The 13,809-nt window shown below is 43.6% G+C and overlaps 1 protein-coding gene across 6 annotated transcripts in view; it reads right to left on the bottom strand.

Annotated features, from left to right (window-relative positions):
• The window catches only part of TLE4 (TLE family member 4, transcriptional corepressor), a 163,318-nt gene extending 150,134 nt beyond the window's left edge, over positions 1 to 13,184 (bottom strand). For 3 of the 6 annotated variants that reach the window (XM_062208457.1, XM_062208458.1, XM_062208461.1), the window contains exons 1-4: positions 13,058 to 13,184; positions 12,178 to 12,275; positions 10,971 to 11,034; positions 9,771 to 9,815 (exon numbers count right to left, since the gene is read on the bottom strand). In XM_062208457.1, the coding sequence (XP_062064441.1) occupies positions 9,771 to 9,815; positions 10,971 to 11,034; positions 12,178 to 12,275; positions 13,058 to 13,102 (252 nt within the window). In that variant the 5' untranslated portion in view covers positions 13,103 to 13,184. Of the gene's footprint in view, positions 1 to 9,770; positions 9,816 to 10,970; positions 11,035 to 12,177; positions 12,276 to 12,520; positions 12,595 to 13,057 lie in introns of those variants that run through there. The other 3 variants (XM_062208459.1, XM_062208460.1, XM_062208462.1) reach the window with 1 other exon arrangement.
• Positions 13,185 to 13,809: the final 625 nt, after the last annotated feature.

Here is a 13,809-nt window from a genome sequence, read left to right as displayed (position 1 = left end):
GTCATTTTAGGCTGAAGAAGTTCAATGAGATCTCGATATTTACTTACACTCAAACTGGAAGCTGAGTAAAGCGTGGCCCTGAGAAGTTAAGGTACTCAGCAGCAGCACACAGCCAGCTCGCACAGCAAAGAACTGGAAGCTGAAGCTCCTTGCTCAATGTTTTGTGGGAGGCAGTAGTAGTGTGTGCTGCTAAAACACATTACTGTTTGGAATGAGGCAGAAGAAGCTATCACCCAGTGTTCTGACCTTGAGTCAAACTCAGGATCTACTTTACTAGCTGGCTGATACCATGTCTCAGCCTCCTCAAATGTAAAATGGAAAGGATAATAATACTATAATCTCATATGGTCACTGTGAGAATAAGTGAAATATCATCTGCATGATACTTTAAAGTTAACTTAAAACTGCTTACTGTTACACTTAGTACTGTTTCAGCAACACTATACCATCTCATCTCCACTAATTAGAAACTAAGACATCTGTAAATTTTCTTGTCCCATGAAAAGAACTGGAAGCTTACATTTTTACTGATTTGGAGGGAAGGTGGCCAAAGACATCAAAGTACAGTTGAGATCAGTATCTCTCCCACTCATTCAAACCACATGTATACAGACCTATTAATAGTAAAAGAGTTCTTCCCATACACACGGACTAGAGAAAGCGATAATCAAACTGAATTTTAAATTCAGTTATGAAGGATTCATGTTTTCATCTTTAAAAAGGCAGACTCAACATGCTAAAATACATATATTCTACTTTAACTCTCCTAACTCCTTGCTGAAAGGCACACCAAATTCAGTTGCTTTTTACTTCCTCTTTCCACATGTCAGTTTCCCACAAAGTTAACTAGCAGGCAACACTAGCCTAAGCAGGCTTGAAAGTTTGGCACTTGTTATCTATCCTGCAACACAAACATATCCTTAAAAAACATTAGATCACACAGATTCCTGTCTAGCTCTACCTGAATCGAAGTATTATTCTTCATTCATCAAATACTTCATAAGTACCAGCACCTAGCTATGTGACAAGCACAGTTCTCTCCAGCAGTATACAGCAGGAACCAATAACAAAATATCCTTGTTCTCATGGAGCTTACATTCTAATTCCAGCAGGATAAGAGAGACACACAGTAAACAAGTATGTATCTAGTACAGTGTGTCTGTGGTAGTATAGTTTAGGAATGAGGGAACGGCCAGCTTTATTAAGCACTTTGCTAAAAGCGGATCTTGGCTTTCTATTTCAATTTACTGATCCTAGACTCCCCTTGGGCTGGGCACTGGCAGTGGAAGAGCAGAGGGGAGGAGAGGGTGGACGCAAACACAGATCAGATCTCTGGCTAGAAGTGAGAGTGTCACACTCTTGGAATGCCAGTGGCATCACCATGCTCCTCATGTTGCAGAAAGCCAAGAGCATCACAGAAACAAGCACATTATTTGCTCTTTGGAAACTGTGGCTAGGGCAGGGAACTCTGCAAGGGAAGTCAAGAAACCTACTATTTCCTCTTCTGCCAGTGACTCTCTCTGCCACCTCAGGCGTGCCCGCCGACCCAGGTGACCTCTGGTATCCCCACCCGCGTGCTGATCCTCCCCGACTGTGCCACTGGGCTAGTCTCTTAAGCCCTTAAGCCTCGGTGTCATCTGTTAGAGGAGGCCAGTGGAATGACACTGCTTGGCAAACTGTCTGGTCCTCCCCAGCAGAAGCTATTTAAATACATAGATCCAAGCTTGCTACCTGCTTTACAGGAACATCAGGGAGATTAAGGCAAACTATAAAATGCCTTAAGCTCTCTGCAAAGAAAGGGTATTGCACGGTACTACTGCTTATCATTTTTACCATGACTATTCTTTCCAATTGTATTGCCTTGCGTTTCCAAATGCTATAACCAAAATAACCAACAGGCCTCCAGAAATGAAATACATAGTTAGAAAATCAGAACAAACAGAATTCTAATTACAATGATAAGGGAAATGAGCCTGCTAAGAAATCAGAAGTCAACATCTCTTCTCCTTCCCCTAGTCTCTCCCTTGCCTAGGTTGCTGAAAGCAGCATGGCCCTACAAGAGGGCTGAGCACACCATTGTTTACGGGCAAAATCCTTAAAAAGGATGATAATGTGACTCAGTCACCAAAGGGCAGAGCACATACCTAAGGGGTGTCCTGGAGTATTCCTCTCTGTTTGACAAGTCAATTAAGAATATCCACACCTAGCCTATTCACTCCCTTGGATTCCACAGGGCAGCTCTCTGAGGTAAGTTTTGGCATGATGATACAGAAACAGCATTAGCTTGCCATAAATGCTGGGTCAATTCCAATGAAAACAGAGAGGGTACATAGATTGGTGGTGACGAATGCCAGCTAAATCCTTCTTTACAGAGAGAAAGCAACTACCAGTGACAGCTGTTACTAAGGCAAAGTCAAAACAGCTCTAACTTTCACTTTGACTAAAACTTCTAAGGCCCTTCCCTCTTAAAGTAGTAACTTCACACACTGTGTTGGTAGTGTACTTACTACAAACATGTCATAGCCCTTGCAAACCATCATAACCAGTGGCACATTCAGCTGTCCATGTCTAAATGTGCTGCTGCCCGCTTCTCTCAACAGCCCAGCTAGCAAAAAAGATGAAAATGTGGCCTGCACAAGACCAGTGGCTCTGCCACCATTGTTGCAGGGTTTTAAGGTGATAACAGGGGGCTGGTACTGTGGCACAGTAGGTTAATCCTCCCCCTGTGGCACTGGCATCCCATATGGGCGCCGGTTCTAGTCCCGGCTGCTCCTTTTCCAATCCAGCTCTCTGCTATGGCCTGGGAAAGCAGTAGAAGATGGCCCAAGTCCTTGGGCCCCTGCACCCATGTGGGAGACCAGGAAGAGGCACCTGGCTCCTTCCTTCGGATTGGCATAGCCACTTGGGGAGTGAACCAACGGAAGGAAGACCTTTCTCTCTGTCTCTCCCTGTCACTGTCTATAACTCTACCTCTCAAATAAAATAAATAAAATCTTAACAACAACAACAACAACAAAAAGATATCAGGAGGGATCACGGAAAGTACCTTCAAGAGATCACATCTGTCTCTCTATTCACCAACTACAGAATTGCTGCCCCAAAGTGATACACCAGACCACTGAGTCACAACAAAGGCCAATAGGAGTTTTCTCATGAAAAACAAAAACAGGTAACCTCTAAATGCACGCTTTTAATGTTTAATTCCCAACTGGCTTCCTCTACCTATTTTACAGTGCAAAAACAGGGGTAGGGGGAAGACAGAATTCTAGGGAATGTGAAAAACAATGGGCTGGTGCCTATACTACCTCTTTCACCAAGGCTGCAGAAGCACTGAAATATGCATCTCTCTTACTCCCAGCCATCAGTCTCACCCAGTTCACAATGGTACTACAGATACAAAGAACTGTGCCCCTCAAAATAATAATTAAAAACAAGGGCTGTGCAGCAGGGAGTAAGTGGCAGTGAGAACGAAATATCTCTTTGTTTGAACGCTGCAAAGAAATTCTCTTAACAATAAAAGCAAAACATCTGCCTTCATTTAAAAGTTTGAGTTGTGTGTGATTTCCTGCATCTAAGAACCTCTTTCTGAACTACAAAGAGGCCACAAAACATCACATTTTCCCCCTCCCAGCTTCCCCCTTCAAAAACCCACAAGATGATGATTAACAAACAGCCCCTTGTCTTCAGACATAGTCTTAGAAGCCACAAGGAAAAGATAAAAGTTAAATAGAGGAACAAGTTTGTAAACAAATGAGAAATAGGGTGCCTAGGAAGGAAGCAAATTCCATCTTGATAAGTCAGCAGCTCTCCTAGCCCACACGGGGAGACTCCCAGTGAAAGCAGCCCCCACCCTCTGGCCCACTGAAGAGCAGTCTGGAGAGGGGCCAGCTGGGCCTGCCAGCCGTGCCCTGCGGGCAGTTGCAGAGAATCCCCGGACACTCAGGGGTTCTGGATGTGAGCCTACAGTTCACGGACTCAAGGACAAACTCAAAGACTTCCCAGCTTCCCAGGGCCTCTCCAATCCAGGAAAGATCTGGGGCCTGTATCTCCTAGAAGACATCCCCCAGGTAAACTCCCATTATCTGGAGCAGCTGGATCACTTCCTACAGACCTGACCATGTTTAATCACCTTTTGATTGGTCATAATCCCTTTTCTCAGGATCACTGTAAGAACTCTGACAGTATGCCCCCATCAATGGTGACTACACGCCAAAAAGGTAACAAATATACACGTCCATTAGAAGGAAATTCCAATGCCCTTCAACAGTCATTGCTTTGGATGAAAAAAATTTACATATATTCTTCTATGGAACCTCAAACATGACAAAATTAAGAACCCATTCTAACACACACACACACACACTCCCAATTGGTTAAACTGTGTCCTCTTGATCTGTTTCTCTTGCAGGTCCTGTAACAAGTGAAAAAAACAGCTGAGTTTTACCCAAGTGCTGCCAACTGCTATCAACTGCTCGACCCAAGGGTAGTTTTAGAAAAACACATTTTGGATCCAGCTCTCTGCTATAGCCTGGGAAAGCAGCAGAAGATGGCCCAAGTCCTTGGGCCCCTGCACCTGCATGGGATTCCCAGAAGACACTCTTGGCTCCTGGCTTCAGATCAGCTCAGCTCCGGCTGCTGCAGCCAACTGGGGAGTGAACCAGAGGATGGAAGTCCTCTCTCTCTGCCTCTCATTCTCTCTCTGTAACTCTGATTTTCAAATAAAATAAATAAATCTTAAAAAAAAAAGGAAAACACAACATAAACCTGCATGTATCTACAAAAGTGAAGTTGGCCCCCATCCTAAAGTGTCCAAATCAGAGAAGGGAAAAAAAATCCCCATCCATAACCTCCAACAGTTTACTATTAATTGTGGGATATTATTGGACAATAAGTAATACATTCAAAAAGGTTTAACCCTTAATGAGAAACAAAAACCCAAAATCTCTCCTACTCACCCATCCACATATACCCAACACCATTCCCCAGTGTATATGGAGTTTATTGTACAGTCACCAACATTTCATTTGAAATCTCTTTTAAAGATTTTCTAGTATGCCACCCATTGTTCAGTCCCTCTAGATTATGTCCTACTGTTTATAAAGAAAAACAAAGTCTATCAGCCAAATTATTATTGGTGTATTAAGTACTTTCAGTTAGCACACCCCACCTTTGAGAATGATCCCCTTTCAATATTATACAAGAATTCAATCACCCCATTTCCAAAAAACACCTTAGTCACTATGTATGACTACAATAGACCCACCACTGCCTAAGCATTCCAAATACCTCCTCCCCATCTACTTTTCAAAACCTAAATGGACGTGAGAAAGAATATGTAGAAGAAACTAGTAATGTTTAAAAAAAAAAGTTACCTGAAGACAAATCTGGTATCAACAGAACTTTAAACAAATTGACTTCCACTGCAAGCAACATCCCCCAAATAAATTTACTGCACCCTAGAATCAAGCACACTCAAGGCTGGAACATCATGTCAGTCGTATATTACTTCAACCTCAATAAATCTCTTCTTACTCTCCAAATCCTAGGCTGCTTTCTAAAACAGTTCACTAAAATGCACCAACCTAATTAACAACAGCTTCCTCTGCAACAGTGGCCTTGATTTCACTTATTTACACATTAACTGCAGCCTCCTTTTGGCCAATCCAGTCTATTCTCTGTACCATGCCGAGCCTTTTATCTGCCCTGGACAGCATTTTCTCCAGCAGATGAAGTAGATGCCGATTGATTTGCTGTCGAGCATGGTAAATTAATAGCAACAAATTGCTGAGGGCCCGTCTCGCTGCTCCACCATGCTTCGGCAGTTTTGCTTTATTTGCTCCATGATGGGCAGCAGTCGGCCTCTTCAAGTCAATTTCTTCTTAACAACCTGCAATACTTTTCAATGGTGAAAATAGAGCTGTTCCTTGTAAGTCAGAAATCAATATCCTATTGCCCTTAGAAAATGCTAAACAAGCAGTATTGGCAATCCACTTGGTACTAGAGGGTATCAGATATAATGCAAATCCATACTGCTTCCCTCCTTGTAGTTATTACAGTTTGCTAAAAGGTTCCTAATGTCATTTATCATCATTTACCATCGACCAAAGAGCCTATGATTATGATATCCTATCAGTTGGCAAGGCCCTTTCATTTCTATTCAATTAATATTTTAGCAGCACTCAAACGGTTGTGGCCCAAGTCTTGTAATAAAATTTACATGGCATGGAGTGAAACTGGAATTTTCCTTTTTGATTAAAAAATAGTAATACAAACTCACACATACCCCCTTCACACACAACATGCACATACAACATATATGCATATTTATATATAAATGTGCAGTACTCACTTTAAAATTCTTAAGTGTTATTTCTAAAATTTTATAATGATTTCAAAAATTCAAATACTAATTCAACAATTTTTAGAAAAGACCTTCAGATTACAGAATACTAACTATGAGGAAGTCATGAGGCATTCTTGTTCTCATCTCTTTAAAATGTCCTATGTCCTTCCATTCATAGCTTCTACTGGCTGAATTCACATAGGGATCATCCTCATCTACATGCGATCCCCACTTTTCAGAGTAGAAACTGCTGCCCTCAGATCCCATCAGATAGGATTTCTTTAATTACAGCCTGACAGGTGAAGGAAGGGCACAAGTGGTCTTTAGTGATGGTATCAACCCCACGCATCAACCACTTCTGCCCCAGTCACTGACCCATTTAGAAGCCACATTGAATTTTACAGAACAATCAACAACAAAAAAAGTGACAACTAAACCTTGCGCCGATTGTCCCATCAAAAACCAAATAAAAACCTCCCACACTTAGGAAAATCCGTGGGCTAGAAAGGGCAATGTCCTTTCATTTTTAAAAATGGCAATCTGAAGTAAACACGATTAAAACATGTGCTATTTCTAACCAGGTCCTATTTGTCATCTTTGCATTCACACTAGAACTGAAGACCCCAGTGAAGCATTAATTCCCACTAGACTAGAACACTCCACCCTAACTCTTTTGGGCTGTTTTCACAGCTTCATCTGCTCAGCTCTATCAATTCCACTAAAGATTACCAGAAATTAGATTCATATTTTATGCTCCCAATTCCATGTCATGTCACTGAGTTCCCTTTAAAAAAAAAAATCCACTAATTCTACCAGAGTAATGCTATTTACTCAGTTACCAAAATTTAAATTAATTATGTTCTCAAACATAATTGTTAAAAATTGGCAACATTATGCAGGCTTAATTAAGATTAAATCCAATTTACTAAATGTACTTTAATTGGTACTAATTACATTAGCTTTCATTTCAGAATGACAAATTCCCCATAGGTTTCACTTTATGGTTCTCTATCAGAATCAACATAGGGTGACTGATGCCGAGATCATACAAAAAGGGGAGGGGGAACAACATCAAACCCCCACCCCATTTATCACTGCTTCATATTTTTATCTTTTATCAGTTTGCTAAGTCACAGAGCCATGACTCCATCACAGCCATCATTTTCTGTTCCAATGAAAAATTTCTCTAAAAATAAATACTCTGTGGCTGGCCACAGCCAAGAACAGGAGCGTTAACCAAAAGATACACAAAGGTTTCAAATATCAGGGCCACCAATTACTAGGGTACTTCCAAGGACTCCTGGGACTCCTACTCTTGAACCCTTCGAGACACAAATATAATAAGTGAATAAGCCTAACCCGATCTTGAGAAGTAGGCCCAATTATGCCGCGGGGCAACTTCCCTGCATTATTGCTGCTTTCCATTACAAGGGTATACAGTGAGTGCATCTGGAAGAGAGGCTATGAGGAACTAAGGCTGCCTGCCTAGAAAAACAAATAAAGACAGATATGCCTCTGTGCTTAAGGGGGAGAAAGAAAGAAAATATAATAAGTAGGTGGTTTGCAGGGCTGTCTGTATTTCATAATGTGATAAACTGCCCTCAGGATTCCTGATATGATTGAATTTAAAAGCAAGGGGGAAAAAAAAGGGAAAATGTACTCTTCTCAATTTTAAATGGTTGGCGTTTGAGGCCAGCAGCTGGACAAGAAGATGACAGAATTAAAGAGGAACAAAATGTGTAAACTTAAGGAATCTCACTACCCCCCCCGCCAAAAAAAAAAAGACACGCAAGCAGCCAAAAATGTAGACGATACAAGATCTGTCTGAATGATTAAGGCAAACCAGGTACAGACAAATGAGAAATAAAGGGACATTACTCCTCTGGTCCAATCTTCAAAAAGGCACTAATCTTTGGAAAGGAGATGAGGATCCAAAAAAAAAAAAAAAAAAAATTAAGACCCAGACCTAAAATGAAAGGTAAGAGGGTAATTACCCAACAACATCGTTCACGTAATTTAACTCTACAGTAGAACTAAGGCGAGTCCATCCATAAGCATGAGTAGATAATGTTTCTGCAGGCCATATTTACATGACTTATTGAAACTGAAATGACAAAGATGCCAAAGGAAGAATTCAATTTTAACATGGGGCAGTCAAACTACACCATAATGCTTATATTGCCTTAGCCATTGCCTTAGCCAATTAGTATTTGAAATAAAACAGCATCTGAAATAAAAAGTCCTCAAGGTAAGGTCCCATTCCCCCCCATAATGTTTTGTTTTCAAATATTATCCGTTTGATTGCCATTACTATCTACAGTCATCTTGCAAAGATCTACTATCTGGGTATGAGTTGAGTATCTGGTGAATAACTACACCCAGAAAAGGAATCCATTAATAGTGAAAGCCTAATAATATGCGGTCATTTCATACTTTCTAAACTTAGAAGGTAACGACCTCTACCTTGAACATAAATAAGAGATGAAAAGCATTAAGTTTTCCCTTGTCTTTTTCCCAGCAGGCAAACACATATACACATCTATTCTGAAATGGCTGATGAGACCTGAAGCATTTCCACTAGGAGATCACTAAAAACCAATGCTTCCTAGAGGAATTATTATTGCCAAACAATATTTTAGAAACAGAGATAGATAGAAGCCATTTCTCCTTCTAGGAAACTTAAGCCAACCCATTTTATTCAGTCTCTTGAAAAACGAAAACAAAACAAAAAAAGGTGATGGCGGGGACCGTTTTGAGTCAGACCTCTCAACATTTTCCAACTAAACATTAATCTTTTTTCTTTTTATGCCGGATTAATTGCTAGATTTGAAGACCCAGTGTTGAACCTTATCACATTTTCCTATCAGGCTCATTTACTCTGCACAAATTTTGGAAGTAAGGGTTATAGTTCCTGGTAAGACCCAACTAAGTAGCCTCGGGGGACCAGTACAAGGATTTTACATCAATTTCTTTTGTAGCTCCACAGATTTCATTCTCATTCTCCCAGCTCAACCTCTACCCATTCTTTCACACTGAGCCAAGGAAGGCTCCACAGAATTTATAGTTTTATTTTTCATGTTTTGCAAGAAAAGCTCTTTCGTAAGACAAGTTCGCAATGCCCAAAATACATAAAGCAACTCTTTCAAAACAACATGTATCTTAAAATTTAGCACTCTGCTTCTGAAAAGTGTACAAAGTTTAATATAATTCAGGATTTTTTAGAATAACATTTTTAAAAGATTAACATTAGGGTAATATAGAAGAAAGATGGATATCCACACGTGAGAAAACAGCATGTTCTCCAGTCTTTTAAAATACAGGTAGCCACAACAAGGTGTAGAATAATATTGCAAAACATATCATTTTCTTTTCAAAGTACACCCGAATTACTGTCACTGAAAATGGTTATGAAGAAATAATAACTTACCTGCTTGTGCATTTCTATATTCAACCCATAGGACATTTCATAATACTGTCAAAGAAGGAAAAGCAATTAAATTTGTGCCTTTCATCAATCTCCCTAGTTCGTTCAAAACGCCCCAAGTATATCTAAAACATTAAAAACCTCACCTAAATAAAAATATCCATAATACCTGTGCCAATAAATCAAGGGGGACACCCAATCATTATCTTTGGCCTCAAAACCTAGAAGCGACACAGACTTAAGACACAGACTCCAAGAGAATAACTCACAGAACTAGGAAAAAATTAAGTTCAAACACAGCATTCTTAACATCTCCTGTCATCTTTGGACATTACAAGCAGATGAATCAAAAAGGCCTGATGAAAATTCGATACCATATGGACTCTAATTCCTAGCCACTGTGCAAACATGTCTCTAACAAATGCTGATGCTTGGAGAGAACGGTTCGAAAAGGTGAGGCTACTTCAGAGGTGGGCTTCTGGTCTGTTCACCTCACATAGCCAAAGCCAAAGAGCTCAATGGAAAATGAGCCCTTTGAACAATCATCAAAATATGCTTCCTAATACTTCTGTAAAAGCACATCTGATTTTTTGAAGCTGTAGTGTAACTGGCATTACAGAAATTCTGGCAGAATAAATCCGTCATACGGGAGACCAAAACACTCCTCAAATCAATACAAAGCTATATAAATTGAAAACACACAAATACAAACATAATAGTACCATATAGAGCGATGGGAAAACTTAAAAAGGGATCTGATGCCTTTTCTTATCCATCATTCTTTAAAAGAAATGAGACACATTAAAATTTAAACAGTGTACAGAAAAACCGTCTGGTTAAAATTGTTTGGAGCAAGAGCAATAAAACAACAAAGAAAACCACTAACAAAAACATTTTCCTTGCGACTAAACGAAACATAAATGAGGTTTTGTTTTAAAATTTTTTTTCAATTTGTAAAAACAAAGCACAGAAAATTATACCCCATGCAGCTGAACTTCTTGAGAATTCAAATCCAAGCTGGATGTCAAAGGCAAGTTGTAACATCCTAGAATTACAGGTTGCTAATGGACACACTCCCACAACCTCAACTATACTGGCAGGGCCACTGTGAGCTCTCCTGCAGCCTCCAGCAATGTGAACACAGTCTTGCTTCTGGTATCCCAAACTAATAGGCACTCTCAATCTGTGACACAGTTTTCTTACCATGACATAATGCCGTTGCATTTCCGTCTTCTCACTGGCGAGTTTCTCACATTCCAGCTTCAAACTGTTCAAAGACATAAAATAATCTAAATACAGTGCAGAACTTAACTTACATCCTTCCAATCTAAACACAAATTCCCTCCTGTAAATCATCACCTACAAATGCCAAATCAACAGTCTTAAATACCACCCTCATTACTGAAAGAGAAGGGAGAGAGAAAGAGGTGACTGGAACCAGCCTGAACTTGTCTCTTCAGCAAGGATCAAATGTGAGGTCTTCTTTTTTGTTTTCAAGTTTTAAGGAAACAAACCCCCTAGTTAATTTAATTCTTCAGCCTTATCCAGAACTGAATATTCACTAAATTCACATTAATAAAAACAAGGAAATAAACACTCGTAATGACTACAAATACAAGCACACAGAAGTCTCCCAAAATGTCACAAGGGAGTTTTTTCTCCTTATAGTGTCTTACGAAGAAATGCCTTAAATTAAGAACCCAGCATGTCTTATAAATGATGTCTTTTTTTTCCCCTCGGAAACACACAAGCTGAACACCACCAGCCGGCCAGGGGGAAACCTTCCACCTGGTTCAGTGGCTTGTCTGGGTTCATGCATTTGTGAAATAAGAATTATGCACCACTAAAAAGACAGCCAGAGAAAAAAAATGTTCGAGGCACTGTAATAATCGGCTAGAAGACGAAAACATTCTTTTTTCCCTGGCATAAAAGTAATGAAATTGCCCACTCACGACTTCCCAGGGCCCTCGACTCTTCAGCAGGAAGGCAGAGAGGAGGGAGAAGGAACCAAGCCCGGAGTAATAAAGAACCACGCAAGTCAAAAGGCCCCAGAATCTTCCCAACCTCCCACTCTGCTGGCCCCCATAAATCAATACCGAAAGTTTGGCCTCAGCATTTTCCAAGTCTCCCCAGTTTCGATTGTTCTGACTCCCTTTTTTTTTTTTTTTTTTTTTTTAATTTACGGGAGAAGAAAGAAATGCTTGATTTCTTTACACCTGCCTTTAGGGAAAAAAGGCCTTGACTTGCCCTTTCTGCCCAGAGGAAAAATGATAATAATACCTTAGTGGCGGCCAAAAAAAAAGAAGCAGAAGAAGAAAAGAAAGGGGGGGGGGTGTGTTTGTGTTTGTATGTGGGGGGCAGCCAACAAGAGCTAAGCAAACAGGGGATCAGCTAAAGTCAATATCGTTACCTGTGGTATTGAGCCTGTAAAAACTGAAACTCTTCCTTAATCCGATCACAGGATTCGGAAATTGTAAATTTAAAGGGTTGAGCAGGCTGATGCGGTGCCTAAAGAACAACAATAAAATATTTAATTAGCCCACATCACAGGCGAAGCAGGAGATGGAGAAAACACCGCACGCGGCGCCGGCGGGGGTGGGGGACCTCGCGCCGGCAGGCAGCCGGGGAGCGACCACAACTCTCCTCCCGCCCCTCCTCGCGGGCTGCCCCGGGCCCCGCGCGCCCCGGACCCTACGGGTTCGAGCCCCGGCTCCCCTCCCCGGCCAACCGCGCCGCGCCCACTCCCTTCCCACCCGGAATCGAAACTGGCCCGTCGGGGGGACCCGCGCCATGGCGTCGGGCCGCGGTCAGGCCGGGCGGGGGGGGGGCGCGGCCGCCACCCTCCGGCTGGCCCGTTCGCTCGCTCGCTCGCAGCCTCGCTCGCCGGCGCCGGGGGCCCGCGGCCCGAGAGGGGCCGGTGCCCCGCACTCGCGAGCCGGAGCTGGCCCAGCAGCGCCGCCGCCGCCGCAGCCGCCGCCGCCGCCGCCACCGCCGAGGGCGCCCTCCCCGCCCCGGCGCGGAGTCGCGCCTCCTTCATCGCTCGCCGCCACCCCCCCACCCCCCGCGAGGAGTCGCGGCGCAGGGACGGCCACGGCTCGGCGCGGCTTCCAGGGGCTTCAAAGACAACAATAAGAAAATGGCTACAACTCAATTGCCGCTCGGCACCCGCTCCGACAGGGCCACCGCGCGCCGGGGGCGGGGGGCTCCACGCCCCTCGGGCCGGGAGACACAACTCGGCGCGCGGGGGGCGACGCGGGGAATCCCCCCGCGCCCCGGCCGCCCGCACTCACCGGGTGTCTGGTCTGCGGGTACATCTTGCTCAGGTCGCGAATCATCCAAGCCGATTTAGTTGGCTGCGCTGGGCAGAGGCGCGCGGCTCATTGGCTTTAATGGCCCCGAGGAGGCGGCGGCGGCGGCGGCGGCGGCGGCCGGCCGGGTCCGAGGGGCGGCTCGGGCGGTCCCGGCCCCCGCCGGCTCTCGCGTGACGCGGGCGGCAGGAACGCGCGGCGGCGGCGGCGGCGGCGGCGGCTGGGTGCCGGCGGCCGGGGCGCTCCGCATTCCTCGCGGGCGTCACTGGCCCGCCGCGGGCATGGTCCGGCGCGCGGCTCCCGCGGCGCTCCTCCGACGTCCGCTCCTCAGGGCCGCGCCGCTGCCCGGGCCGGCCAAGTGCGAGCTCGCTCCGCGCCCCGCCGCCCGCCGGCAGCGCCGCCCGCTCGCCTGCTCGCTCGCTCGCTCGCTCCGCGTCCCACTCCAAACTTTTTTTTATTTGTCTTTTAATTGGCTGTTATTCCTCCGAATGAATGATCTGTCTTCTTCCCTAAGAGCAAACACAAACTCCTTTGGTTCGGAAGAGGTCTCGGCGGTGCTTTTTGGTTTCTCTGGAGAATTTTTTTTTTTTTCACTTCACAGCAACGATCTTTTAAAAGGCACCTTTTAGCTTCTTTTACCACATCTCATTTCCTTATTTTTCTTCCTTCCTGTTTTTTTTTAACCCCAAATTGAAGGGGATTATAAAAATAAAAGAGTGAAACGCTTGCGGCTT

The sequence above is a fragment of the Lepus europaeus genome, chromosome 12 (assembly GCF_033115175.1).
Source record: "Lepus europaeus isolate LE1 chromosome 12, mLepTim1.pri, whole genome shotgun sequence".
Lineage (NCBI taxonomy): Eukaryota > Metazoa > Chordata > Mammalia > Lagomorpha > Leporidae > Lepus > Lepus europaeus.
This window is presented reverse-complemented; position numbering and strand designations above follow the sequence as displayed.